General features: G+C 38.7%; 2 protein-coding genes across 5 annotated transcripts in view; both read right to left on the minus strand.

The window, feature by feature from the left end:
* Window positions 1-190: 190 nt before the first annotated feature.
* Window positions 191-16378, minus strand: LOC107691523 (large proline-rich protein BAG6). Of its 3 annotated transcripts, XM_016490148.1 has the most exons (26): window positions 16235-16378; window positions 15552-15653; window positions 15222-15339; window positions 13454-13683; window positions 13262-13333; window positions 12963-13085; window positions 12681-12838; window positions 11520-11649; window positions 10615-10818; window positions 10307-10535; window positions 10018-10080; window positions 8322-8629; window positions 7867-7945; window positions 7459-7784; window positions 7094-7376; window positions 6845-7014; window positions 6466-6519; window positions 6277-6379; window positions 5714-5838; window positions 5499-5633; window positions 5343-5411; window positions 3061-3246; window positions 2784-2891; window positions 2539-2685; window positions 570-1328; window positions 191-370 (listed from the first exon to the last, which is right to left on the minus strand). In XM_016490148.1, the coding sequence occupies exons 2-25, from the start codon at window positions 15627-15629 to the stop codon at window positions 1233-1235; spliced, it is 3594 nt and encodes a 1197-aa protein (XP_016345634.1). In that variant the 5' UTR covers window positions 15630-15653; window positions 16235-16378; the 3' UTR covers window positions 191-370; window positions 570-1232. The 3 variants fall into 3 exon arrangements, with proteins under 3 accessions (XP_016345634.1, XP_016345635.1, XP_016345636.1); XM_016490149.1 differs by having other exon boundaries at window positions 10018-10077; window positions 15552-16378; XM_016490150.1 differs by lacking the exon at window positions 10018-10080 and having other exon boundaries at window positions 15552-16377.
* Window positions 16379-20582: 4204 nt separating this feature from the next.
* The window catches only part of hpcal4 (hippocalcin like 4), a 26979-nt gene continuing 20552 nt past the window's right edge, over window positions 20583-27009 (minus strand). For both annotated transcript variants that reach the window (XM_016490151.1, XM_016490152.1), the window contains 4 exons: window positions 24712-24887; window positions 23252-23467; window positions 22959-23152; window positions 20583-21936 (listed from right to left, as the gene is read on the minus strand). In XM_016490151.1, the coding sequence (XP_016345637.1) occupies window positions 21891-21936; window positions 22959-23152; window positions 23252-23467; window positions 24712-24887 (632 nt within the window). In that variant the 3' untranslated portion in view covers window positions 20583-21890. The remainder of the gene's footprint in view (window positions 21937-22958; window positions 23153-23251; window positions 23468-24711; window positions 24888-27009) is intronic.

Below are 27009 nucleotides of genomic sequence, written 5' to 3' on the forward strand. Positions count from 1 at the left end.
TACTGTAATTTTGATTAATTAATGCAGACTTGGTAAGCATAAGAGACATTTCAAAAACATTACAAATTCTTAACCCTAAACTTTTGAATGATAGAAAATGTTTTATTATTTATTAAAATGTTCCATTTATTTTATATTGGCATTTTTTCAGCCATGTCTACTAAAGTTTGACTTATTTGAATAAAGTTTAAATCATATTAATTAAATATGGGTAACAGGGTTGCAAATTTACCATAAATGAAATTGCTCAGCTAGCAATTTAGGAACCAAATGTTGGTTTGTAGCTATTGATACAAAATTATAATTTTTTTTCTTTAGTTGAAGGGTTGAGACAATATGAAACAATGTAATTTATGCAAATATTGTTTCCCTCCAAATTATCTTACCTCCTGGGCATCATAGTTTTTTAGCTTAAAAAAAAAGTAATGAGATTATTTGTGCAATGTGCCATTACCACATAAAAGTCATTGTTTTTTTAAACTAAACAATAGCAAAGGTGTTCCGTGGCCGAACATATGGAGGCAGACACAGAGGTTTGTTTAAAACTAGAAGTAATTCTAGATTTGGACCATTTTATTTTGTAATGGTCACATTCATGAACAACATGATGGAGCCAACAAGATGTTTTTGGCATGCAATAAATATTTACAACCAACAGCTCTATGGCATCACTATGACTAAAACACTTCCAGTCCTCAGTGACGAATGTGCAGTGCTGTATATCTAATCATATTTAACATGTCTGGAGCTTGTAAACATCAATCTTGGCATCTCCTTTATCTACACATCGAGCAGGTCAAGCTGGAATGAATTAGGTTTTCTTCATATATATGTGCCTGTAATACAACTGCTATTATTGTCATTATTAAAACAACTTATTACAACAATGTACAGCTAATTTACAATGGACAGGAGCATATATGAATCCTGTCAAGAGTAAAACTCACTGACTGTTTTGACATCTGCAAAGAATATAAGATGCTGTTTCCCACAGATGGACGCCACGTAGAGGGGGAAAACAAGTAAAAAAATTCTGCCTCCATGGCCAGTCTAGTTCACCGGCTCTATATTTAGTCAGTATCCACACATTTGACTATGGCAGACATCCGAGTTATGTGTCAGTCGGCGATTTCTAAACAACTGGGATCCCTCAATGCATGAGACGCTACTGGCCGTTCCTCGAGACGTCAGATGTTTGACAGATGACAAGACAGAGTAAACAGAGCTGTTGGTTAGGAGTCCTCAGAAAAAGCTCTGTGTGTGTTGGGAAACCGCTGGTGGTTGTAGTCTGGATCATCACGCAGTCGTTTCTTTATATCACTCTTCACCTGGAACACAATGAAGCATGAAAAAGTTTTCCAAATATTCAATGCAATTCGGAGATCAAGATCTGCATGAATCTGCATGGTCTGCATTCCTATGGGATCTGATAGATTTCTTGCCAGACTGAATTTGTAGCTTTAATAATGTGGAATTGTGGAAATGGGACCTAAATTGAAATTAAAATTCTATGGGAAAAATGTTGAAACTCTAAAGAGCAGGATGGGAAAATTTGTCTTAAAACTAAAATTATTAACAATTGTTTTCTTTAACTGAAATCAAGCTGAAATAAAATATAAATATATTAGATGGGGAAAAAAAGAAAGAAGAAATGTTGTCTTGCCAACTAACTGAAATACGTTAGTTGCCAAGTTCTAAAATTACTCAAATTAAAATAAAACTAAAACTAAACCAAATTATAAAATAACTACAATTTAAATAATAACTTAAAATATGAATATACAAGATAATTCAAAATATTAATAAATATTATAATAGTGCATAAATAATTGTAAAATAACCAGGGTTTCTGCAGAATTTATGTAGGGAAATTAAAGATTTTTTAAAGGCCTTTTAAGATCAAGTAAATAACATTTAAGAAATAAATTCAAGGGAATACATTGTCAATATGTTCTCTAAATGTAAATGTCTAGGGAGAACACAATGAGTTGTTGAGTTATCAATACTTCAAAGGCAATTGCCATTACATCTGAATTCATTTTACAAAAAAATGCTCAACTGGAAATACCTTTTACTGTACTTTCAGATCACACTGCAAAAAGCAGTTCTTCCTTAGTAATCTTGATTTATACTGCAACTGTTTTATCATTAAAACAAAAACAAATATCTGCCAATGGGCTTAGTAAAATTAACTTAATTAAAAGGCAAAACAAGTTTCCCTACCCTATTAACAGATTTTTTTTTAAGCATAAATTCACATTTTGTTCAATTCTCAGAAAACAAGAGTTCACATCTTTATCTTGATTTAAGGACATTTTAATATTTGTACATGAAAACCAGATAAAAATACTGAGGAAGATATTAATTTTTTTGCAGCGCATGCAACATTTAATGCCATGACTTTATCAAAAGATATTCTGCTCTGATTTAAGACATTTTAAGGCCTTTATTTGTGGAAGGGCAAATAAGCACTTTTTAAGACCTTTTAAAACACGCAGAAACCCTGAATAGATTAGGTGTGAGATTTTAGTTTCTTACCTGTTGTGTATAAGCTTCCTGCAGCTCTGGTGCCTCCAGCTCCCCCTGTAGGCTGTCTGGGGCAGTAACAGGTCGCACCCCTGCTGTCCTGGCAGCTCGACTCACGGCCTCAGCGAGAGAGAGGTGAGGACCCTCTCCCTGTGCGGTCTGTGAAGGGAGGAAAGCAGTTTAATTGAATTGTTCATTTTGCATTGGTGATCTATGGTAGCCTTTTAGATTTGAATGAATGTAGCTGGCATACAGACCTTCCTCCTCTTGGCCGGCATCCCATGCAGATAAGCATCAGACAGAGGCGGCTGTGATTTCATCTTCCTCTGGGTCAACATGTCATGTCTTATGATGGGTACCCACTCCTGATTAACATATTGAAACACTCATTATTACTATATAGTATATCAGTTGTTGGTTTATGTGTGCTGTTAACTTTGAGGTCATTTATATGTCAATGTACTACAAAAAGGTGACAAAATAAATGTTTAGCAGACACTAAATCAAGAGACACAACAGACAATGGAGTCTCACAGGTGGAACAGTTGCTGCCCATGGCTCCACCTCTCCAGTTGACTCCTCCCTGTCTGCAGTTGCCATGGCTACTGTCTCCTCTAACAATGGCCTGCCAGGTGGTTCATCGGCGTCAGCAGTGTCTCCTGAGGATGCCATGACTTCCTCTGCAGTGGTGGCAGGAGCAGGAGACAGACCCTCTTCCATCTGTAATATATAATTAGATATTACTATCATAACATACGGTTTCAAGCGCAGACAAACATCCAGATTTGTTCAAGGCCTAAGGGACAGGCAATTCACAAAGGAAAGTTGCTTATGCTCAGTGTTATTGTTAACCACACAATAAAAAGTTGTTTTTTTTTACAGCAATTAACTGAAATAAGTTTAAACTGAAATACTAAAAATAAAAACAGAAATAAAAATAAAGCTAAATAATTAAATAATGACAAAAACACAAAAACATTATTACAACTTAAATTACAATGAAAATACTAACACAATACTTAAAAACGCTTACATACTATATACACCACCATTCAAAAATGTTAGATTTGTAAGATTTTTTTTTAAAGTTTTTTAAAGAAGCCTATTCTGCTCACCAAGGCTGCCGATCCAAAATAAAGCATAAACAGCAATATTGTGGAATATTTTTACAATTTAAAATAACTATTTTCTATTTGAATATATTTTAAAATGCAATTTATTCCTGTGATGGCAATTTTGTCCAGTCTTCAGTGTCACAAGATCCTTCAGAAATCATTATAATATGCTGATTTGCTGCTCAAGAAACATTTCTTATTATTATAATTATCATGTTGAAAACAGTTGTGTGCAATATTTTTCAGGATTCTTTGATGAATAGAAAGTTCAAAAGAACAGCATTTAGCCGAGATAGAAAGCTTTTGTAACATTATAAATGTCTTAAAGTCCCCCTGTAGTGAAAATCAAGTTTTTTATGTTGTTTATTTGTCTATATGGTGTTTTTTTCTTTCCAAAAATAAATAAATTACTGACCACAAACTTTTGAATGATAGTGTATAATATTACAAAAGCTTTCTATTTCAGATAAATGCTGTTCTTTTGAACTTGTATTCTTTCTTTTTTTGATACTGAAGACTTGAGTAATGATGCTGAAAATTCAGCTTTGCAAACACAGGAATAAATTGCAACAATATTTCACAATATCACTGTTTTTGCTGTATACTGGATCAAATAAATGCAGAAGAGATGTCTTTTAAAAACATTTTAAAAATCTTACCGATCTACAGGTGCATCTCAATAAATTTGAATGTCGTGGAAAAGTTCATTTATTTCAGTAATTCAACTAAAATTGTGAAACTCGCGTATTAAATAAATTCAATGCACACAGACTGAAGTAGTTTAAGTCTTTGGTTCTTTTAATTGTGATGATTTTGGCTCACATTTAACACAAACCCACCAATTCACTATCTCAACAATTTAGAATACTTCATAAGACCAATAAAAAAATCTGCATTTTTTGGTCTCGTTTCTCATTTTCCTCTTGACAATACCCCATAGATCCCCTGTAGTGAAAATCAAGTTTTTTATGTTGTTTATTTGTCTATATGGTGTTTTTAATATGCCTTTAGACAAACCATGTGCCAATCTATTAAACAACATTATTGCTGAGTATTTTCTCCTTAAAACTATAGTTTCCCAAAGACTGACCCAGAAATACGGTTTGAAACAGCCCTTGGTTTTCTACGACACAAACCAATAACCAATCACGTCAAGGGATCGATTCCTATCACTAGCATGCAAAATATACCAATACCAGCACAAAACCAAAAATAAATTAGAGCAAAAAACCCATGAAGCTGTGGTTTAATGTGAATTTAGAACCGCTAACTTGCATTATAACCCGTGGCAACAGTGTAAAAGTAGCCCGGAGTCACTTCACATGCGTATGCTCGCGGGCGCAAATTAACAATCACAAACGGCTGCATTCGAGTCTTCAAGGCATTTTAGGACACAACATCGTCAAGTAAGTAACTTTAACGAATGTTACAGTATTCACTGTAGTTGTCCGCTAGTAAAAACATAGTTTTATCAGTCATTATCCGTGTATGCCATTGTTTTGCGCTTACTACAGTTCAGTGGATCAGGAGGCGTTACTGAAATAAATGAACTTTTCCACGACATTCTAATTTATTGAGATGCACCTGTAAAACTTCAGAACGGTACAGTGTGGACTTTAATATACTTTTATCAGCTCTTTTAGAAATAATCATTTTCTATGTGACAGTAACTAGACTCATTCTTGTTCGGTTGAAACATACCTCAACACTCATGTTATCTGACTGCTGGCTTGCTTGTGCGTCTGACTCTGTTCTCTGAGACGACTCACTCTATACGTGAAAAAGATAACAGAAGCATATTCAGTTCTGTATTCTGTGGTTCAGTTTGGGAGTGAATCCTGATGAGAGGGTGAATACCTGCGTATAGATTACGTAATGCTGGATCTGGTCCTCAGTGACTGGATTGTGCTCTAAAATCACATGCAGCCTCATGGACATCATACTGGTCAACCAGTTCACCAGACTCAGGTTCACTTCAGCTGACATTCTCCTCTGAGTAAGGAGTAAAACATGAACGTGTCAAAAGATGCAACACCAAACAACCTTCATAAGGATGAATCAACGAATCTTACAATTCGGTGGTTGATGACGGTGGTTAAAGCTCTTTGCTCTCCTCTTAAGCAATAGAGATTGAGGGCCAAACACTCAAACAGACCCTGGGTGCACAGATACAACAAGCGCTGACCAAATGTGTTATCTGGAAAGACACAAGAAAAATCGTTTTCATTCATTTAAATAAAGCTGAAATAAAATAAAATATAAATATTAGAAAAAGTACATATGTACATAAACCGAAGTACAAAAATGACTAAAACTAAGAAAATTAAATTCAATCTAAATAGAACAATAAAAAAAACTAATAAAAAGGACAAAAGCACATAAATACTAAAATTAAAATGAAATGTGAAAATCTAAAAACAAAAGCTAATTAAAAATATTAATAAATACTATAATTGTCTATAAAATAAGAAAAAAATAAATAAAATAACACTGATGAAGTCCACAGAAAATGGATCTAATTTTTTCTTTTTAAATGTTAGTTTGCCAAGTCGATTTCCATTTGCACTTTGTAATTTGAATACTGGGGTCAGAGGGGTTTTGGGGTCTGTGTTTGTGTTGATAGTATGGTGGTCACCTGTACAGCGCAGAATGTTAATAGCCATGCGAGTGAACTGTTGTCTCAGGAAGGACATGTTGGTTTGGATGATGTCCACTCCCTCTCGAACAGTCACAGTGGACTGAAACGGATACAGCACAGAGACTATCAGTTCGGGTGTCTGATGAACAAATGTTTCAGGATAAATCAGGTGCAAACAAGACTTACAAAACTCTCTGCAATGTACTCCTCTAGTCCATTGATCAGATCCTCAGCAGCACTCTAAGTAAAAGAAACAATCCCATCAGTCTTTACAACATGCACTCAATAGAAAAGTGTTATTTTGTAAGACCAGTATTATTTTCATGGTTCTTTTGAAGTGTCCATTTCAATGAATCAGTAAATCAAAACACTGAATAAACAATATGTTTGCATCATGACTCAAAAATGTTCAAAGAAGTCCCTGTTAGAGGTGTGTGATATTGTCAAGGATAATATCATAATTGTTGTTTTAACGAAGTGCAGGCTAACATTATTGAGTATGTCACTCGAGTATGTACTCATCTGATGTATGTCATGTATGAAAGCAGTGTGAGCTCAGACTCACAGCTATGTTGGCATCGGTGGGCTCTCGGCCTTGCAGGTAATGCTCAGTGAAGAAGGCTGTGAGCTGGGGATGGATGTGGCTCAGAGGCTGAGGATTACCATGCAGCAGCAGAACCATGTCCACCATGGAGAAACTCTGACACACCAGAGACAGCAGATCTCCAAAGAACCCTGCCAAACAAACACAGTGAGTCAGTACTAGTACATCAAATGCAACTTTGAGTTTTGCCAAATGATCACAGAAACTGACCCACTGCATCTCCAGCTCCAGGCGTGAAGAGGTTACTGGTCTGGGAAAGTCTTTGAATAAACTGGGCGATGCTCTCAGTGTTGCCTTGACCAGCACCCAGAGAGCCCATCATGGTGGACAGGACACCCTGCACGATGCCTGTAAAAAGCTCCGGGCTGAGGGTCTCTCCACCTCCATTGGGAGGCTGAGGGGTGGTAGTGTGGGTGGCTCCTGAAGGGGCAGAGGGTGTGGCTTGTGAGGATGGAGGCTGCTGGTTTGGTGGAGGAAACACAGGCTGGCCGGACTGAAAAGAATACCGGACGTTCAAATGAACACATTTGGTAAGATCAGAATACAAAAACCCATTTGCTGAGAAAGGCACCGACCTGAATGAACCCGGAGAGGCCCTGAATGAATGCAGGGACACCTGGAACAGTCACTGTAATGGATGGAGGACCTCCAGACACCCCTCCACCAGCTCCCGCAACTCCTCCCAAAAGTGAGCCCAGCAGCTGAGCTAGGTTATCTCCTGGGCCGCCCTCCTGGGACTGACCCACGGACGCCGTGCTGGTGGTGTGGGTGGACGTCTGACCAGATGTGTTGGCAAAGGATGGAGGAGCAGTGGAGGAGGAGATAGAGGAGGAGGAAGGGGTAGATGTGGAGGTAGAGAAAGAGAAGGAGTGGGACGATGAGGTAGTGGATGTCTGATCTCCTGATGACAGAAAACGTAATACGTTTAGAAGCTGTGTGATGCTAGATCTTTCACAGGAACTGAACAGGTAAGGACCACTTACCTGTGTGCAATGGCATCAAAAGCTGCCCTACCAAACCACTGACCATCTGTGTGAGAGGAGAGGACGTCATAGGGTTGCCCTTGATTGAAGAACAAAAATGGAACTATGAGTTTTATGCAAGGACATTAGATATGGCAAGACAGTGCATTCATATTACTTTGAATGAAATAATTCATTTGCGTCACCCAAGCCTGAAATATAAGCTTTTTTTTACTTATACTTGAGCAGAAGAAACAACATTTTTGTTGCCGATTTGAAATATGCAATTTAAATGTGAGTGTGGCAAGCAGTTTTTGAAATTTCAGGATTTTCCCATTCAAGAAGATAGAACTTTGATGCTTGAAATAGCTGACCCGAAGTGTTGCAAATATGGCCACCGAGTGAACAGACATTATTTGAAAGGGACTTTGGTTTTATGTCTCTCCAAAACACAATAATGTATCAAAGGTTCATACTTGATTAGTCTGTTGTCCTGCTGAGGGGGGCACTGTTGCCCGCAGGTTGATGGTGGTCCCTCTGGTGCTCATGGGTTGGGGGATGCGTGGAGATAAGGAGGGCCGTGTGATGACCACCCTGGCCTGAGGTGGCGGAGAGGCTGGGCTGTCTGCACTCTGGGCACCTGAGCCAGCAGTGCCCTGCTGCTGCCCCTGGTGTCCGGCAGAGGCTGCGGTTGCCATGGCGACAGCCTGCTGGGAGATCTGATGCATGATGGCCTGCATGAACTCGGGTGGCAGTCCTGGTACATGGATGGGTGTCGTGGTGCCTTCAGAGAACAGACGCACAGAATTCAGTGAAAAGTGACTATTAACACTGCTGGCAAATGAAACTGTTGCAAGGTCTAAACTTCACACACAAGACTACAGACAACTGACAAACAACAGCTGCGATACATCCCAATGCAAAAATAGCACTTTAACACCACTCAAAATAACAATTCTGTTATCATTTACTCACACTCATGTTGTTTCAAACCTGTATGAAATACCGGTACCTTTATGACTCGTGTTGCTTTCCTCCACCGAACACTAAAGTACGAATTTTGAAGAACGGCCAGAGCAGTGTTGATATTGTTAATTAAAACTATTAAAAAACGTTTTTGTTCATTAAAATAAATTAGCATTTGAAGTATTAAAATAATCAATAACTAAAATAAAAACTAAATAGAAATATTAAAAAAATTATAAAATTAACAAAACCACATAACACAATTACTAAATCTTTAAAATGAAACTTGAAAATATAAAAATAAATGCTAATTAAAAAAAAAAAAGAATAAATACTACAATAGTACATAAATAATACTAAAATAACACTTGTTGCGTATGGTTTGATGTAAGTGACGAAATGTGACAACCAATGACTAGTTGTAGACCGATATTTTGGCTGATACCCAGAATTTTTGTAATTATTGCATCATGTGATAAGTTGTTTTCTGTTTGGCCGACAAGTATCATAAGTAGGACTAAGAAAGAACCCCATAATGCTAAGAGCCCCGGTGATGGAGTGCACTGTAGATGCACAGGAGCTCCCATTCTCCATCTTCATTAGTTTACGGTCTGTTTAACAGTTATGTTTAATGATAGAAAAGCAAACACTCTTGATAGCATTTAAATAATTCCTTAAATATCTAATAAACATTTAATTCCACAAACCTCACTAACTTTAAACATAAAACTATTGTTGTCAATAAACATAAAACTATTGTTGTCAATACAATAATGATTTCGGTTAGTCTTCAACATAAAAAATAAACAATGCCAAATATGTATTTACATTTTTTTTTAACTATTAAAAAAAAAAAAATTTATTAATCATGGGCCCTTAGCACCCCCATGGGCAACCCATGTTTAAAGACTACAACGTATATGGTGAATCTTATTATTATCATTATTATTTTTATATCTGGATCTCTTCAGCCCCGGTCACCATTTAATTTATTGCATGGAGAACAAGCACTGTGGAAATTATGCAAATATTTCTTGTTTTGTGTTCTGTGGAAGACAGTGAGTCAAATTGGTTTTGAATGACATGAGGGTGTGTGAATGATGATAACATGTAATTTTTTTTGAGTTAACTTTTTTCTTTAAGACACTATCACATGTTAATGTTGGCACGGCTGGTTACTGACTATAGAGAGAGATGGAAACTAACCAGTCTCTCCAGCAGCGCTGGGATTCTGTTGCCTTTGGCCCTGCGCTCCACTGTCTGAATCTGCTGCACAGAAATGCACAGATCAGTGGTTGGCAGTTACACTACAGCTGCCCATTCCAGGTCTGAAAAAGGCATTTTCTGAAAGGAACTATTTTAAATAGTAAAAATCACTTCATGATGAAGAAAAGTGTCTGGGATCTTCAGAAGTGTAGCAGACCAGGAATGGGCAGCATGGCTGAAATACAGTGCTAAGAACACTGGGGTCCAATTGGATGGGTGAGTGGCATACCATCCAGGTTCATCTGCATCATGACCACTGGCTCCATGGTCTGGTGAGTGATTCTGATCACTCTTGGAGTCCCCTGACCATGACCCGTTTGTTGACTGGCTCCATTCGGTGGAGGAGGAGGTGCCTGATCCTGAGGCTCTGATTGGTTGCTTGGATGTGAAGGTTGGGCCTGACCCTCACTTGTCTGTCTGCTGTTTGCTGTCATGGTCACAGTAGAGCCCAGGTTCATCTGGAAGATGTCATATATTGTGAGGTTGACTGCTTGAACAGTATGAAAATAGTTTTGTTCATATAGTTGGTTAGCTCACCGGAATGGGAATATGGGGTGGTCCACTCTGCAGCACAACAGGGGCGGTGTAGTGAGACATGGGCCGCACCACATGTAAGTGGCGGGGTGGCTGAGCTGATAAATTGCATCGGAGGTCACTCAGAGCCACCAATGTGTTACCTAGGAGATGGAGTGACTCGCCAATCAAATTGAGAGTGCGCTGATCCTCCTCACGTTCTTGAGTCTGTCCGAGAAACCAATTTTCAGAAAATGAATATTGCCATATTTATAGAGCATATGACAATAGGTACGTTTACATGGACACGTTTTGCTTCCATCGGAATGAATTAATTCTGATTGACGAATCCGAATGTAGTGTTTACATGAATACTAAAAGTGATCGGGCCCAATATGTGTTTATATGTCACAAGCTTCTGATCGGATTTAATCTTTTGACATGCGCACACTGCATGAATATACAGAGTTTCCCACTGTTGTCGCATACTGTTTAAAAAGCACACTTGATATTTATCTACTTCGGGTCTTAATTAGGCGACGACCAGCACATGAACTGTTGTGCTGTGCTGCTTACTTTATAATGACAGGACACTCATTTATGAAACTTTATTCACCAGGAAGAACAGATCGTTCCGCGCGTCATACGCCATTACGCTATTTTTACATCACTGCACATGCACAGTACTTTCCAGTTTCGGTTTTCAATCCGATCAAGTGTTTACATGTCCTCTCGCTCGGATTACAAAAGGAATAAACCACCCCTTACAATCCGATCGAAATCTGAATCAGATCTGGCCAATTCAAGCCGATTGACTTGGTTACATGTGACTTTTTATTCTGATTGTGCTTCTAGTCCTATTACGATCGGATTAGTAGGGCCCATGTAAACGCAGCTAATGATGTAGCATTAAACTATCTAGGGCATACATTGTTGTTGTAGTCAGCAGAACTGGCCGCTCCAAGGATGGAATGTGTTCTCTCCATGAATGGACGGAGGCGCTCCTCCACCCTTCGCACCTCTGACAGAACCTCCACCAACTCTAAAGGGCTGGGGTGACTGTTGAGACACAGAAATAAGTTACACTTGTCTTGTACATGTGAAAATATAATGGGCTGATGACATGATGATACACCACTGTTCAACGTTCGGGGACAGTGAGATTTTTTTCACTTTTATTCAGCAAGTACACAACTGATCAAAAGTGAAAGTAAAGACATTTATAATGTTACAAAAGATTTATGTTTCAAATACAGGGAATCTGCAGGATTTTTAAGCTCAAATGTAAGACTTTTTGAGACCTTTTTTAAGACTTGCACAAATAAAATTAATACCATATGAGCAGGGTAGGGCAATGTCTATGGCAACATATTAAACTGTTCAAATGACTGCAAAAAGCATGATTTACAGTTCAGATTTTCACAACAACAAAAAGTTTCAGAAAATGATAAACTTCACATTTCAGCCTTTAAACAATTTTTAAGAAAATGGATGAGTCAAATGTATAAATTATTATGTTAATTTAAACAATTATCATCAATCAATTATTATTTTAATTAAACAACATAAATATATTTTACAGTCTAAATTGTTTAGATTTTAATAATGCATTATCTTCTTGTGGATCCGCCAGTTCACATTTACAACTCTGCGTGTTTGCAGCGTAAAAACATGGGTTAGTTTTCACATTGGCAGAAGGGCTGATTGAAAATGCATATTCATTCTCTGCCAGCAGGTGGCACTTTTGGAAAGGCAGAAATACAGCTGCATAGAAATATAGCAGAACTGCTTTCAACATTGTTTAATGCAAATTAGAATAATTTCTAAGGGATCATGTGACACTGAAGACTGGAGTAATGATTCTGATAATTCAGCTTTGCCATCACAGGAATAAATTACATTTTAAAATAAAATAATATATCACAATATTAGTGTTTTACTGTATTTTTTAATAAATAAATACAGCCTTGTTGAGCATAAGACTGCATTCGAAAATATAAAAACCGACCCCAAACTTTTGAATGGTAGTGTTCTATTCTTTAACATTGGATACACAATTTTTTCGCATGATCCTAATATTCCTCTCTTACTTGGGTCCAGAGTGAGTTGTTCCTTCTGTCTGTGAAGCAGAGGATGAGGAGGAGGGTGGAGGTGGGGAGCTGTCCATTGGTTGTGCTGAGAATGATGATGATGAGAGTGGCTGAGGAGGTGGTGTCTCCTGCTGAGATGACGGTTCACTTGATTGACCCTGAAACAAAAAAATAAAGTTACTGTATATCTGAAAATAAGCATCGGGCTGAATGATTTTTATATGCAATTAAGAAATCCAATAAGATCGTTTCATTTGTTGGATGTAAATATTTGTTCTGCACCTCGAGTCTGTGGATTAAAGCCTGTGTCTCTCGCAGCAGGCTTTCAGCCAGCTGGAGCCTCATCCTGGGCTCGCTCTGCACTGATTGGTCCACGTTGATATGGACATCCACAGAGCCACTGCTCTGTGAGAGGAAATAAATTACTGTAGATGTATCCAGAGATAATCTTTCGTTTTAAACAACAGACTGTGACCAGACAAAGCATAAGTGCCTCTAATACAAACATTCAGTACACTGCTTATAATGTTCATTATTATATAAGTATGATGTGAAGTTAGAAGGATGCAAGGATGACTCACTCCTGTGCTGGTGCTCACTCTGACATTACGCCCTATTTCTCCAACACCAGCCAACATCTGCTGCACTGACATCTAGAGGGGTGAAATTTAAATTTCCTTTAATAACAGGACCTCTAACGTTACAGTGGCTGTCTAAGGTTAAACATCACGTATTGAAACACGTGTCTCTTGAAGTAAGGAGAGCACTGTAACCTGTATTTGCTGTGGGTCCATAATATTCACAGGCAGATTTAAAGTGCCCAGCATGACATAATTGTTGGCATTACGGTCATGTGGAGTTCCTGGAAAAGTGGAGGACTGAGAGGAGGTGGATCCTCCATCCGTTGTACCCGAGGAGCCAGAAACTCCACCTCCTCCACCCCCAGACTGACTGCTCTGAGGAGGTGCTCGCTCCACAAGATGAATGACCTTCCCATCAACATCTGAAAAACAGGGTTGTTTTTATCCTTAATATGACACAAATAAAAAAATAAAAAAAACTTTTGATTATAGTTATGACAGATCTCAGTTACTTTGTCTTAAGGCTGGAATACACTACACAACTTTTAAAATCTGAACAGATTTGAAAACATTAAGCATCATGCACTTTGTAAATGGTTACAGGGGAAAAACTGGGCATCACGCACTAAACAATGATCACACACTACCACACTTTCAGGTCGAACACAAAAAACTAATGCAGAAACATGTGCCTTGTTGCTCGTATACTAAAATTAGCTCAAAATATTCTTAAAAATAAATAATCTTCAGACTGGACAGAATCTTAAATCTAAAGCTAAAAAATCAGAGTCTGTGCCCATCATACACACATTTATTCAGCAACCATAACCGTAAACAATATAGTTGAGATTTATGTTTGCATTTATTACAGTTTGTCACTGAGTTTGCTTGCAGATTTGCAACAAAAACAGCACAAAAGGAACATAGACTAGCTATTACACTTTCATTTGAGTAGAACATCTCACTGGAGTGTTTACACCACTGATTTTTGGTATTTTTTTTTATGCAGTGGAAAGAGAGCATATCCATGTGTTTGCCAGGTTGGGAAGATTAAAGGGTTAGTTCACCCAAAAATGAAAATTCTGTCATTAATTACTCACCCTCATGTCGTTCCAAACCCGTGAGACCTTCGTTCATTTTCGGAACACAAATTAAGATATTTTTGATGAAATCCGAGAGCTTTCTGACCCTCCATAGACAGCAAGGGAACTAGAACATTCAAGGCCCAGAAACGTAGTAAGGAGGACATTGTTAAAATAGTCAATGTGACATCAGTGATTCAACCTTAATTTTATGAAGCTACGAGAATAATGACTTTACGAATAATATCCATATTAAAAACTTTATAAACCGTAATCTCTAGCTTCCGCTAACTGCCGGACGTGCGTTCATGAGAGAGTTTTAAATATGGATATTTTTCTTACACAAACACATCACTTCGCTTCAGGAAGCCTTTATTAACCCCCTGGAGCTTTTTGGGCTTCAAAACCTCAACCACCATTCACTGCCATTATAAAGCTTGGAAGAGCCAGGACATTTTTTTAATATAACTCAGATCGGATTCGTCTGAAAGAAGAAAGTCATATACACCTAGGATGGCTTGAGTGTGTGTAAATCATGGGGTAATTTTCATTTTTGGATGAAATATCCCTTTAAACCAATGCAAGGAAATGTCAAAAATATAAAAATAAAAAAGAAGAACTAACCAGCCAATATCTAGATTACAACTCAATTAATTGTACAACCTTACTTTGTCTGATTTTGCCAATGAAAATATTTACAAACATTAATTCTTGAATGAATCAGCATTTTTTAATAAATCAAATGACTCATTTAGACATTTTGAATTAAGACCCACAAACGCAGAGTAGCATGTTGTTCCGAATTCAGCACCTGTCACTCGTTCACACAAACAGTGAACAGTCCCAGTGCGAAAAACAGACACCAAGCAGTCACTCACTGTATTCTGTGAGTGTCCTCTCATCCTGCAGCACTTTACCCTGGTAGATCAACCTCTGCTTATCCACCGGGATTTCAACGGCAGAAGCGATGTGCTCTTTAAACTGCTTCACTGTCCACTGAGAGAAAGAGAGGTGACAATCAGATTATAAACGTAATTGGTTTATCGATTTAAAGAGTAGCGTATTTAACAGCGTTTCAATGTAGAGGTCTGGGTTGTACTTTGTTAAATGAGCTATTTGTGTTACATACAAAATAGTCATAGCGCAAATGAATTCGCATAATGTTTGCGTCTATGACTGATAATATCATAGAGCACACAGACACACACCTCTCCCCTGACAGTGAACGTCCTGCTCTGGGAATCCAGAGTTTTCACGGTCACCTCTATAGCTCCTGGTTCCTCCATGACCTTTCCTGTGGTTCAGAATTTCTTTAAAAAGTCGAGAGGATGAAGAACGCTTCCAAAAATGATCACATGGACTAATGTTACCAATTAAATGCTATGAAGCACATCATTTACACTGCTAGCGATAAAATCAGAACCCATTATAATAAAAGAAGCAGACTAACGGTACTAGTTTTACCGCGTATCATGTCGCCATAGAAACATCATAAACTTGCAGTGCGGCTTCGGTAATTATAACAAGAGCGACTCGTTTTGTCTCCATAGTAACGTTGGGCGCTACTAGCACTGTAAATGCTAGCAGTAAGTTACAGATAAGGTGAAAATAACGGACATCGTAACACCCATATAATAAACACAAGCCATAATGTCGTACTTAATTGTAATACCGTGTATAAGCAAAATAGCGACACCTATTTTTAAAAACACATATTTACCAGTGGTCATACATTATTGCTATTGTTCAAGACCATTACTATACTAGGTAACGTTACCAGGCTAACGACAGTCAAAGCGATTCCGTTGTTAATTCTAGGATAAACTAACGTTACATATGAATAGCAGCAGAGCATATCTGGGTGAGAAATGCAAAGGATTAAACACCTTACTTTTAAGGGATAACCGTGGCAGCTCGGCGATTTAGTTTTTAATTATAATAATTGTATCCTACACAACACCCTATGGACATGCTAGCTAAGCAGCTAGCTAATCCCAAACAAACGGTGCTTCTTCTTCTTCTTCTTCTTCTTCTTTGGTGTTTATTGGCGGTTGGCAAACCAACTTGTAGGTGCATTACCGCCACCGACTGGACTGGAGTGTGGAACAGAATACGTGCTTATGGGATTGACATAATGCGAGAAGGAGAAGAAAAAAAAAAAAAAAACATTATTCATTTTATTAATACAAACGGTGCTTTGTCAGGAAGTGACGTCATGTACTCCAACTACGGCTAACTTAATTTCTATTTGTGTATGATTTCGGTGCGATTTCAAAATACTTGCTGTCTCATTTAGAAGGCTGCGCCGGCCTCTAAATGAGACACAGCAAAAGCTGCATTCATAGTTGGTTTCCCAAAAAATTGTGGCGTCAAATCTAAATCCGGAAATGTATTTTATTTGTGTGTTCGTTTATTATACAATCCGTTTTGTTGCCTATTTTTATTTTAAATGTATTGATTTAGAAATTATATTGTAGTCTAGTCATACACGTTGATAAAACTAACAAAATTCATCAGATAAACTACCTACAAATTAATTTTCACAAGACTGTGATGACGCGTTTCAACGGTCATCAGCATCGCAAATCCTCCAAAGTTTTTTGTATTTTAATTTTTTTTAAATGCATGTACATTTCTAACAATGTATTTTGTATTATATTACATTTGCATCAAGTTACACAAAAAAAAATGTTAACGCTAATGCGAGGGTGTTTCTCTAAAGCGTCAATGGGATTGAAGTAAATTTGACAACATCGCTCTCTCTACTGACTGCCATTATCAGTCTCTTTAGTTTTTTCCTATTTTTTGAAAGTCATGATATGTTGACATCCAAGTCCCCACTCTGTGGTTGGTGCTGGCATGCCTGATTTTAGTATCCGTTCCTGTTTCAGAGGTTTTTCCCGCAACTCAGGTGTCTCGGGGCCTCATGAGGGAGAATCAGGCTGTCGTATGGTTACAACATCCAGCTTCTATGGGTTGATTGGATTTGCGTCACCTAACCTTGTGCTTGGAGTAAGCAATTTCAAGATGCTGACGCAGAAGTTCATCCTGTCTCTATCTGAACCGGAGATCTTCTGCATCCAGATCGTCAAGAGACACAGGAAGGTTTGCTTTTGGAATAAAGCTTGCCAATACTGTATTCTTCCATTGAACTGGCCTCGAACGCAAGGTGAATGGATGCATCTTTGGCCCTGTTGTGACGGGGTGTCTGAGTTTTGAGTTACCTTGATGATTGGCTGATATTAGCTCAATCACACAAACTGTTTGGAACAGCGTTTCTTGCACTTCAACGGTTTTTACCCAATTGAGTGGTTGTCACATTAGGTCAAGGACTGACAACACGGCTGTGGTCTCATACATGGATTGTCAGAGAGGATTACGCTCTCGCCCCCTGTGCAGGTTGGTGAGACGTGTTCTTCTTTGGACGCAGACCAGGTTCCTGTCGATCAGAGCAGTTCATGTCCCGGGTCACCTGAACTCAGGAGTGGACTTACTCTTGAGACAGAGTTTGGAGGCTGGAGAATGGAGACTGCACCCTCAGGTGGTGAGTCTCGTATGGCAGAGGTTTGGCTGAGCGGAAGTGGATTTGTTTGCTTAGAGCATGCGTATTGCCCGCTCTGGTTTCCTTGTCTCCTCCGTCGCCTCTGGGTGTGGACGCTCTAGCCCAAGAATGGCCCAGGACCAGTCTTATGCCTTCCAGTCGACCCGTTTGCTCCCAAACGATTCTGTTCAGTGTAAGGTTGGTCAGAGTGAACGTCTGTTGTTGGTGGTGCAGTTTTGACCCACTCGTACATGGTTCTCAGAATTGGTCAGTCTGTTAGCTGGCCCCCTTGGGAGGTTCCCCTCAGACACGACCTGCTGACTCAGGTTCGGGGCATGATTTAGACATCCCCATCAGGATTTTTGGAACTAATGGGTGTGACCCCTGAACGGAGTTGAAATGTGTTCCGGTCTCTTGGCAGAGATTACTGACACTATTCTATACTTGAACTTGAACTTGAACTTGAACTTGAACAATCTGCTGGTTTCCCGTTTCATGCAGGGACGAGACGGCTTAGGCCTTTCCACCCAGCACAGTTTCCTTTTTGGGACTTATTTTCGGTTGGAAGGCCTGGCAGGCCATCCATTTGAGCCATTTAGTCTGTCAGATAACTTTGAAACCTTAAGCAGTTTTTTGGTAATCCTATCCTCTCTTAGAGTACTGAGGAGCTGCAGGCTCTGTCAGCTCCTCTTGTATGGACTTTGCCCCTAGGCTGGTTAAGTCTTACTGCTTCCTAGGCCTAGTTAATCCTAAGGCTGCTTCGACTCCGTTTCACTTTCAGCAAGTGGTTGGAGGCTTTATCCCCTACTATGCGGGGTCAGATAGTGACTATACCTCTAGCCTATGAGGCGCGTGGTGTGACTTCGCCTCTAGAGGTGCGTGCTCATTCTACGAGAGCAATGGCTTCTTCTCAGGCTCTTTTTAAAGGGCCTTTGATGGGAGATGTCTGTGCTGTGGCAGGTTAGTCCTCTCCTAGCACTTTCATCAAGTTCTACTTGTCTGGACGTGAGGATGGCTCTTGGCTCCCGGGTCTTTCCAGCTTTCCAGCTGGTTGTTCGTCAGTGGACGGGGCTAGCGTGCAATTTGTAATGCCATTGGCTAAAGCTTACCTTTCGTTTTGATTTATGGGCGAACGCAGGATTAATATTCATGAGAGCATTAGCATGACATCATAGGCACTGAAAATCTACCTGAGTGAAGACGTGATGAAAAAGAGAAGTGTCTTTGACTGTTGTGAGTAATGTTGTTCAGCAGATATATTAAATATTTAAATACATTTAAATAAATATATTTACATTTATTTTCGGACCTCATTATTTTTTATATTATTAAATATTTACTTTATTTATTATTTTTATTTTTTGTTACAGAAACACTGAATGACTAATAATGTCTCAAGCACCACTACCAGCATATATTTCTCTATAACAATATGTGTAGGCTACTTGCATTCATACATGATTATCTGGTTGCAAACCAACAAACCAGACCAGATTAACCTTTCTGTTAGACCAGAAAACCAGTTTAGGTTCAAATCATTTTCAACCGGGTTGTAGTGAGTGAGATTAGGCAGGCAGGAAGAGACCGATGGCTCAGAGCTCAGAGCTAGCTTAAAGGTTGAGTGTATCAGTTTGTTGGGAAACTGCATGTGAAATGTGTGTCCCTGATGGAACGTCTACATTTATGCAATTCTCCCATCACACTTCAGATGTGCTACAGCGCTGCTGCCATGACAACAGCATTTATCATGACATCACCTCCCTAGAGTGACTCAAACTGCGGGCAGGTCTGCATAAAAACTGAAATATTTGTATGCATGAGAATGAGAGAGAGAGAGAAAACTAGATAAATTGATGAGTTTGTCTGAAAGCATTTACCTAATCAGTAAGGACGACAAACAACACAGAGCCGGAGACGATTCAGTAGACATCCACATATTTAATTCTATGTAACAAAAATAATTACACATCTTTGTTCCAGAAGCTTTACGATATTGAAAAAGTGAACAGAAACCAGACATTTAGAAATGCACAGCACACATACAGTACAGAAAGCATTGTATTGCACAACTGGATACAATTACTCCCTTTTCAGTGTTATTATTCTGGGACATAATCAGAATTTGCAGTGGAAGGTTACACATGTGACCAACTTACATTATATTTTCAAGCTGTATTATAAATGTTAATGCAATCAAAATACATTTTCAATTATTGGGTGCATGTTCACAACATCTTTGTGCGTGTGTGTATACATATACTGTATATTCAATATATATCTTATTTATTATCCAATTTGATATTTTATAGAGCCTTTGGCACAGAAATTCTCACATTGGACTTTAGCAGTGGCATGAGTCAATTTAATGGCAGATCGGTACATTGCACAACATCCACAAGGCCCCTTTTGCACTTCCCATAATCATTACCCGTGACCATTACTGCGTTTATGTAATCTAATCACAGTGATCATTAGATAGTCAGATGGTCAGTCTGAAAGATTGCAGACCATACATTGAGTAACGCTGGTTCTGAATTGCGGTGGTAGATCAAATTCAAAGTAAGTGTGGCTTACTTGTGGATTATTGTTATGTTTTTATCAGCTGTTTGGACTCTCACTCTGACGGCACCCATTCACTGCAGAGGATCCATTGGTGAGCAAGTGATGTAATGCAAATTTTTTCCAAATCTGTTTCAGTAAGGAACCAAACCAAAATTTTCAGCAAATTGTAAGCTATTCATTTCAAGGGGGTTGCTGCTAAAATTCACATATTTTATGGGTGGGCCCCTTTCCCCTGGGCCCTATAAAGAGACTATAGCGAGACTGACAGCCCTGGTTCTGAGTGAAATCATAGTGTTTGAAGAGCTGCTGCTACAGTTAATTGGCCAAGTTAATTAACATCTTTCACCACAGGGAGGCAGTCTAAAACTAAAGCTGTATTGCCTCTACTCACTACATAGTGCAACAGTATTCTCATGGTAGTAAGTATTGCGCAGTATAGTAACATTGACAAGAACTACACATTCTACGTCTGGTTTACATTTGTGTCCACTTATATTACAAGAGTAAAGAAAGATAGTTTAACATTGACAATATTCATACAATTAAAATCCTCTTGGGCGACACCTGCAAAGCTTGTGAAATAAGAGATGAACTCATGAAGACTAAATTAAACTAAAGCTCTCATGACAAATAAAAAAACAGCTCACCTGCCACACCTGGTAACAACAAACACGACGGCGTAATACTCCTAGCACTGGCATGAAGATCATAAGAAAGAATTAATACAAAGGTTGAGGCATTTGTGTTCTCTTACGTGAACTCGCACACTCACACACTGCAGCTTTCACACCAGATTATAATGAAGAAAATGCACACATTAGTTTCCTCTTCCACAGACAGACCCACATACGCAAGTACATTAAGGTATTTTGTGTTAGCACACAAATCATTGCAGCTGTGTCAGATTATGAAAGCAGTTCTAGGTAGAGAAACGTTTACATGTACATATTAAGCATGTGTATAGGCATTATGTACAAAATGTCCTCATGTACATATATTGTCAGTTCTCTAGCTAATAAATGCTACTCTGGCATGACCCATTATGAAATATCATCCTTTTACTCAGCCATGGCTTTTCAGTTTTATCTCGGCCAATAACAATTAGAAGGCTATGCTTCGTGATAGTATCATCAGATTATGGCAATGCATTCAAACTCCACTGATGTGACAGTATTAGTCGCTGGAGTTTTATCTAGTGGGGTAAAGCGCTGCATATGAAGGCACCCACAAATGTCAAAGGATTCAGTCCTGCCCTGAACTCTCTGTGTTTTCTACAATACATTCTGTAATACTCTTCCTCTGGCACAACCTGTAACTACACATGTTGCTGTTCTGTCATTTTCAGTCTGGGCAAAAAAATAAATAAATGAAAAAGATGCATGGTATAAATATTTGGCTGAAACCAATAAGCAGATAATTATTGTTATGTGCAATAACCGATAAATTATGGAAGCCCTCTTTCTTGTGTTCTTGCGATCTCGACACTGTTTCTGTAGATAAATTAATAATATATAAATTCATTTCTATATAAAAAAAGCACAGTATGAAAAATGGAAATTGATTTTGAGATTGGCTAAAGATTACATTTAACAGTGTTATTAAATGATTTGTCTTTTTAAAGATTAACTTCAAGTGAATGTTAGACAACAGCAAAGATAACTAAATGTAAAAATAGAGGAAATGAGTATGAACTATTAAATATCCAAATTCTGGGCAATTATACATATAATATCCACCAAATCAAAAATAAATAAATAAATAAATACATCCAGTGCACTGTAAATAAAATGATTTTTTTAAAAGTTGTAAATAAAACAAAGATTATTATTGTAGTATGTATGTCTTTGTACTTCAAAATTTCATGTTTAATTCATGTTTTCTTTGCCATTTTGTTGTAATTATTTGTGAAATTTACTAACAATTCCTGAGTGACAATTGTTTCTACACCATATTTTTTTTTTCAAGTGTATAGTTCCGATATATTGTTTATCCCTAATATATAATTTCGGGCCTAAAAATGCTAAAATCTTTTACCTTTTTTCTCTGTAAAAACATCTTGGATTAAAATGCATTAAAAATGGATCAGAATTAACTTATTATTAAATAATTTATAATTATTAAATTAAATTGTTCAAATATGTGTTTAATCCTAAAAAGAGAGCTAGATGCTTGTCTGTTGGCTCAATAGCGACCTTTTTGAGGAACGAAATGTCTTGTATTAAGGATTCAATCTTTCAAACTTTCTGATTCTTGAGGCTGGAAAGCAGACAGAATGTGTAATAAGTGATACAGAGTGGAAAAGACTCTCTCTTGCATTACTTTCACTAATCATTCCAAATGGCCATAATCATTCCCTCAGCATTCCCAAGATTATCATGCAGTCTAACTTATGTTCAACTGTATGTACAATTTCTCTCATTATCTATTACCTACATCTCGCTAGAAGTCTGTACATGGTTCTCCTCCCCTCCCTACATCCCCCTTCACTCCTCTTCCTCTTCTCCTTCCTTACTTCTGCATGTCACACTGCAGTAAAAGAACAATGGAGGGGTCGCTCTTGGCCGCCTCTTTGAACTCCTCCAGCGTGATCTCATCGTTGTGGTCCTTGTCCATCTTGCTGAAGATTTTGTCCACACGCTGCTGTGGGGTCAGCCCGTCCTCGTTCATACGCATCATGATCACCGTGCCAACCATCTTATAGATTGCCTGGACATCAGAGACACCCCGAAAAAGATGGGGTGAACACATTTCTAAGGCAAACACATATTTGATTATGTGACACAAAGCCTTCTTTGAATCCCTCACCTCAATGATCTCCAGCATTTCCATACGTGTGATCTTGCCATCTCCGTCCAGGTCGTACATGTTGAAGGCCCAGTTGAGTTTCTGCTCAAAACTTCCCCTGGAAGTGATGGAGAGTGCGCAGATGAACTCCCTGAAGTCAATGGTACCATCACCGTTTTTGTCAAATGTCCGAAAGGCATGCTGGGCAAATTTTGAAGCGTCGCCATAAGGAAAGAACTGAAAGACACAAAACTGATTCAGCAACTGGCTTTCAGTACACTTTTTAGTAACAACTACATTGGCCTACTTAAAGGGCTAGTTCACCCAAAAATGAACATTTGATGTTTGTCTGCTTACCCCCAGGGCATCCAAGATGTAGGTGACTTTGTTTCTTCAGTAGAACACATTACGGCGGATTGCAGACTTATAAGTGCATTATCGCCACCTATCTCTCAAGTGGACCATTGACACTCCTAATTGAGATTGTAGATAGTGTGTCAATGGTCCATTTGAGAGATAGGTGGCAGTAATGCACTTATAAGTCTGTGATCCCCCGTAAAGCAAGAAGAAGAAGACGCATCAGGTGCCTGCTGTTGAGAACGCGCTCAGGAGGACGCGCCGCCGCTCAGAACAGTTCGAACATTGCGTGAATCAGGGGTAAAAAACGATAGAAATACTGTTCAGTTTCTTGCACAGACCAATCGTTTTGTGTCTTTACACATCAGTGTATCGTCACGAGCCGCAGGGTTTAATTTGGTTTTGTTTGTGTATGTTTTTTTTTACTCTCAAAGCCGTGATTCCCATTCACCTCCATTATAAGACTGACAGACTGCAATGGTTTGAGTTAAAAATCTTCGTTTGTGTTCTACTGAAGAAACAAAGTCACCTACATCGTGGATGCCCTGGGGGTAAGCAGATAAACATAACATTTTCATTTTTGGGTGAACTATCCCTTTAAGGGAATAATTCGGCCCAAAATTATAATTCTGTCATCACTGACCTACTGACGCTCGACAAAAAATAAATATGTAAACTTATTATTTATTTATTTCAATATTTTGTCTAAAGGTTCAATAAACTGTTCAATTAAAATATAGATTTTCAGAATATTATTTAATATGTCAGGCTTTACAGGGTTAAAGAAGACTTGGAATATAGCACACAAGTCATATGGGCCATTTGTATAATATTTTTATGGTGATTTCTCATTATTTTTGAAGCTTTACAGTCCCTGGTCACAATATGATCTAATTTTATGGAAAATATGAAGGTCAATATTCTGCTTAACATCTTTTGTGTTCCACATAAGGGTTTGGAACAGCATGACCGCGAGTAAATCATGACAGACTTTTCCTATTTGGGTGAACTAAAGCCTTGACATTATTTTTCATTATGTTTTTAATCTCCATCATGTACCTCAGGGTCACACTGATAAGAGTAGGTATATCTAATGTGTAAAGCATCCCTTTGACTTCCCTCACCTTGACATAGAGTTGCTGGAACTCTTCCAGATTGAGGATGCCAGATGGACAGTCCTTCAGGAATCCCTTGTACCACTGCTTCAGCTCAGCTTCGTTGAACTCTGTACTCTTGGTCAAGTCATCTAGCACCTCAGGAGCAAGCTTGCTGTTGTGTTTCCCCATCTTTCCACACCTCTCTGTGGACAAGGTGGGCAAAGAGCCATTAAAATAAATTCATGCTTTATAGATTAGCAGCAGCAATCAAAAACAGAAATGTATTGTGGACAGCAGGTCTCTTGACAAGATTAATGTGAAGCAGTAATGCAGCCGTGAATTGCACCATTTCTCACCTTTCTCATTACTTCTGCCTCAAGTATTGGAAACATCAAGAGTATAAACTGTATCATTAACAAAAACTATTATCATTAACAAAGACGTTTGTTAATTAAAATGGTATCGCATGGTCTCTCAAATCAAGTTCCCATTCATTTTCTCCATAGAGAAATAGATAAAACTTTCAAAACAGACTTAACATTGAGCTCCAAGGTTAATAATCAATGGTGTTTCTGTTTAAGCCAACAGTCAGTGCTATTTCACCATTTTTGTTAAATTGTAAGTAAATTCATGTGAAGAACTACATGACCATGAATCCTGAAGAAAAAAGTATAACTTTTGTGAAAATAAAATGTCAAAATATGGGTGAAATAATGTGTTTAATAAAAAAATAAAATAAATGAAAGAATGATTTCATAAAAAATGAGAATGATTAGTAATTTTCTCTAATTGGCCTGATTAGCTAAGCCCGCAAAACACTTCTTATTTACTGGTACAGTATTGTATTTGTAGAATATATTGAATAGTTTACACTTTGCATAAACATTTGCAGTGGTGGAAAGAGTACTGAAAAAATATACTCAAGTAAAAGTACCATTAACTTCCAAAAAATGCAGTGTGAGAACACCATTAGAAACTCATAGTTCAGCATCACACACCATGATATACCAGTCAAATGAAATCAGCATCAATAATTTATCTTTTCACTAGGAGGTGCACAAATTAAGGAATATTTACAGACTGTTAAACGAGACTCAGAGGTGGATGTTGTCACGCCCGGTTGCCTGCACCACTGTGAGGCTTTAGAGGGCGTTCCTGTGTTTTGTGTTCCTGCCTGTTCTGGTCATGGACTCCATTTCCCATCATGCTGTGTTTTCATTAGTGTCTACCTGGTTCAGCTGTGTTCCATTTCCTGTTTGGTCCTGTGTTTGAGTATATTAAGCCCTGGTCTGCTATTGTCGGGGTGAGTTGTTGATAAGTGTTACCTCCTTGTGGTTCCATCATGTATTTTGGATGCTTATTTCTGTGGATTATCATTAAAGGACCTTGAAATGCATTTGGACCCGCTGCCTGTTGCTTACTTGTTTTCAATCGTAACCGAACAACTCACCACAACAAGGGATCCAGCAGTTTTTTATCATGCGCCCACGTCAAGGTACTCGTTGTGACCCTTTAAAGAAACTTTGTTCCATTTATCAAAGGGGATGTAATATTGAGGCTTATGTGGAGGAGTTTATTTCATATTTCCACCTTGTACCTGGTGATGATGCATTGCTGAGGGACTGTTTTTGGAGTGGGCTTGACCTGGATATCAGCCTCAACTTGCCTGATGAGGATCCAGGTTGGTCTCTGGCGCAATATATTGACTTTGTTTTATTGTTTTGTGGATCTGAGTTCACTGTGGGGGAAGTGGAAGAGGAAGTCTCCCCTAAACATTTGCGGGGGGTCAGTAGGCCGTGGGCTCCAGTGGCCACTGAGTCCGGCAGACCAGGATTGCCACCATGCCACACACTGATGATTGCAAGTCCAGTGTTCATCACCACTCCCATGCCACAGCCAGAACCAATTCCCAAGATGGCTGCCATGTTCCAGTCAGAGTCAGCACACAACATGTCTGCCATGTTACAGCCAGAGTCAACTCCCAATATAGCCGCCAGGCCACAACCGGAGCCACCACGTGTCAGAGCTGCTTCACGTGCTTCACCTGATCGGCCAGAGTTGCCGCTTCACCTGTCCGGTTCACCACACCAGTGCCTCCAGCTGTTATGAAAGCCACGCTAAGTTCTTCAGCCACCATGGACGACACTCCAGAGCTTCCGGTCATCATGGACACCAAACCAGAGTTCCCTGTCGTCAGGAGTGTTGTATTTGGAGACAATAAGGCTTTCTCTGGGCGATTGAGGCTGACTTCCAGTTTGGCGGACCCACCATTGAGGTCGGTGAGAGCAGGTGGCATTCCAAAGCACCATCCCCCCCCCCCCAAAA

Source organism: Sinocyclocheilus anshuiensis, unplaced genomic scaffold, assembly GCF_001515605.1.
Source record: "Sinocyclocheilus anshuiensis isolate Anshui unplaced genomic scaffold, SAMN03320099.WGS_v1.1 scaffold162, whole genome shotgun sequence".
Classification (NCBI taxonomy): domain Eukaryota; kingdom Metazoa; phylum Chordata; class Actinopteri; order Cypriniformes; family Cyprinidae; genus Sinocyclocheilus; species Sinocyclocheilus anshuiensis.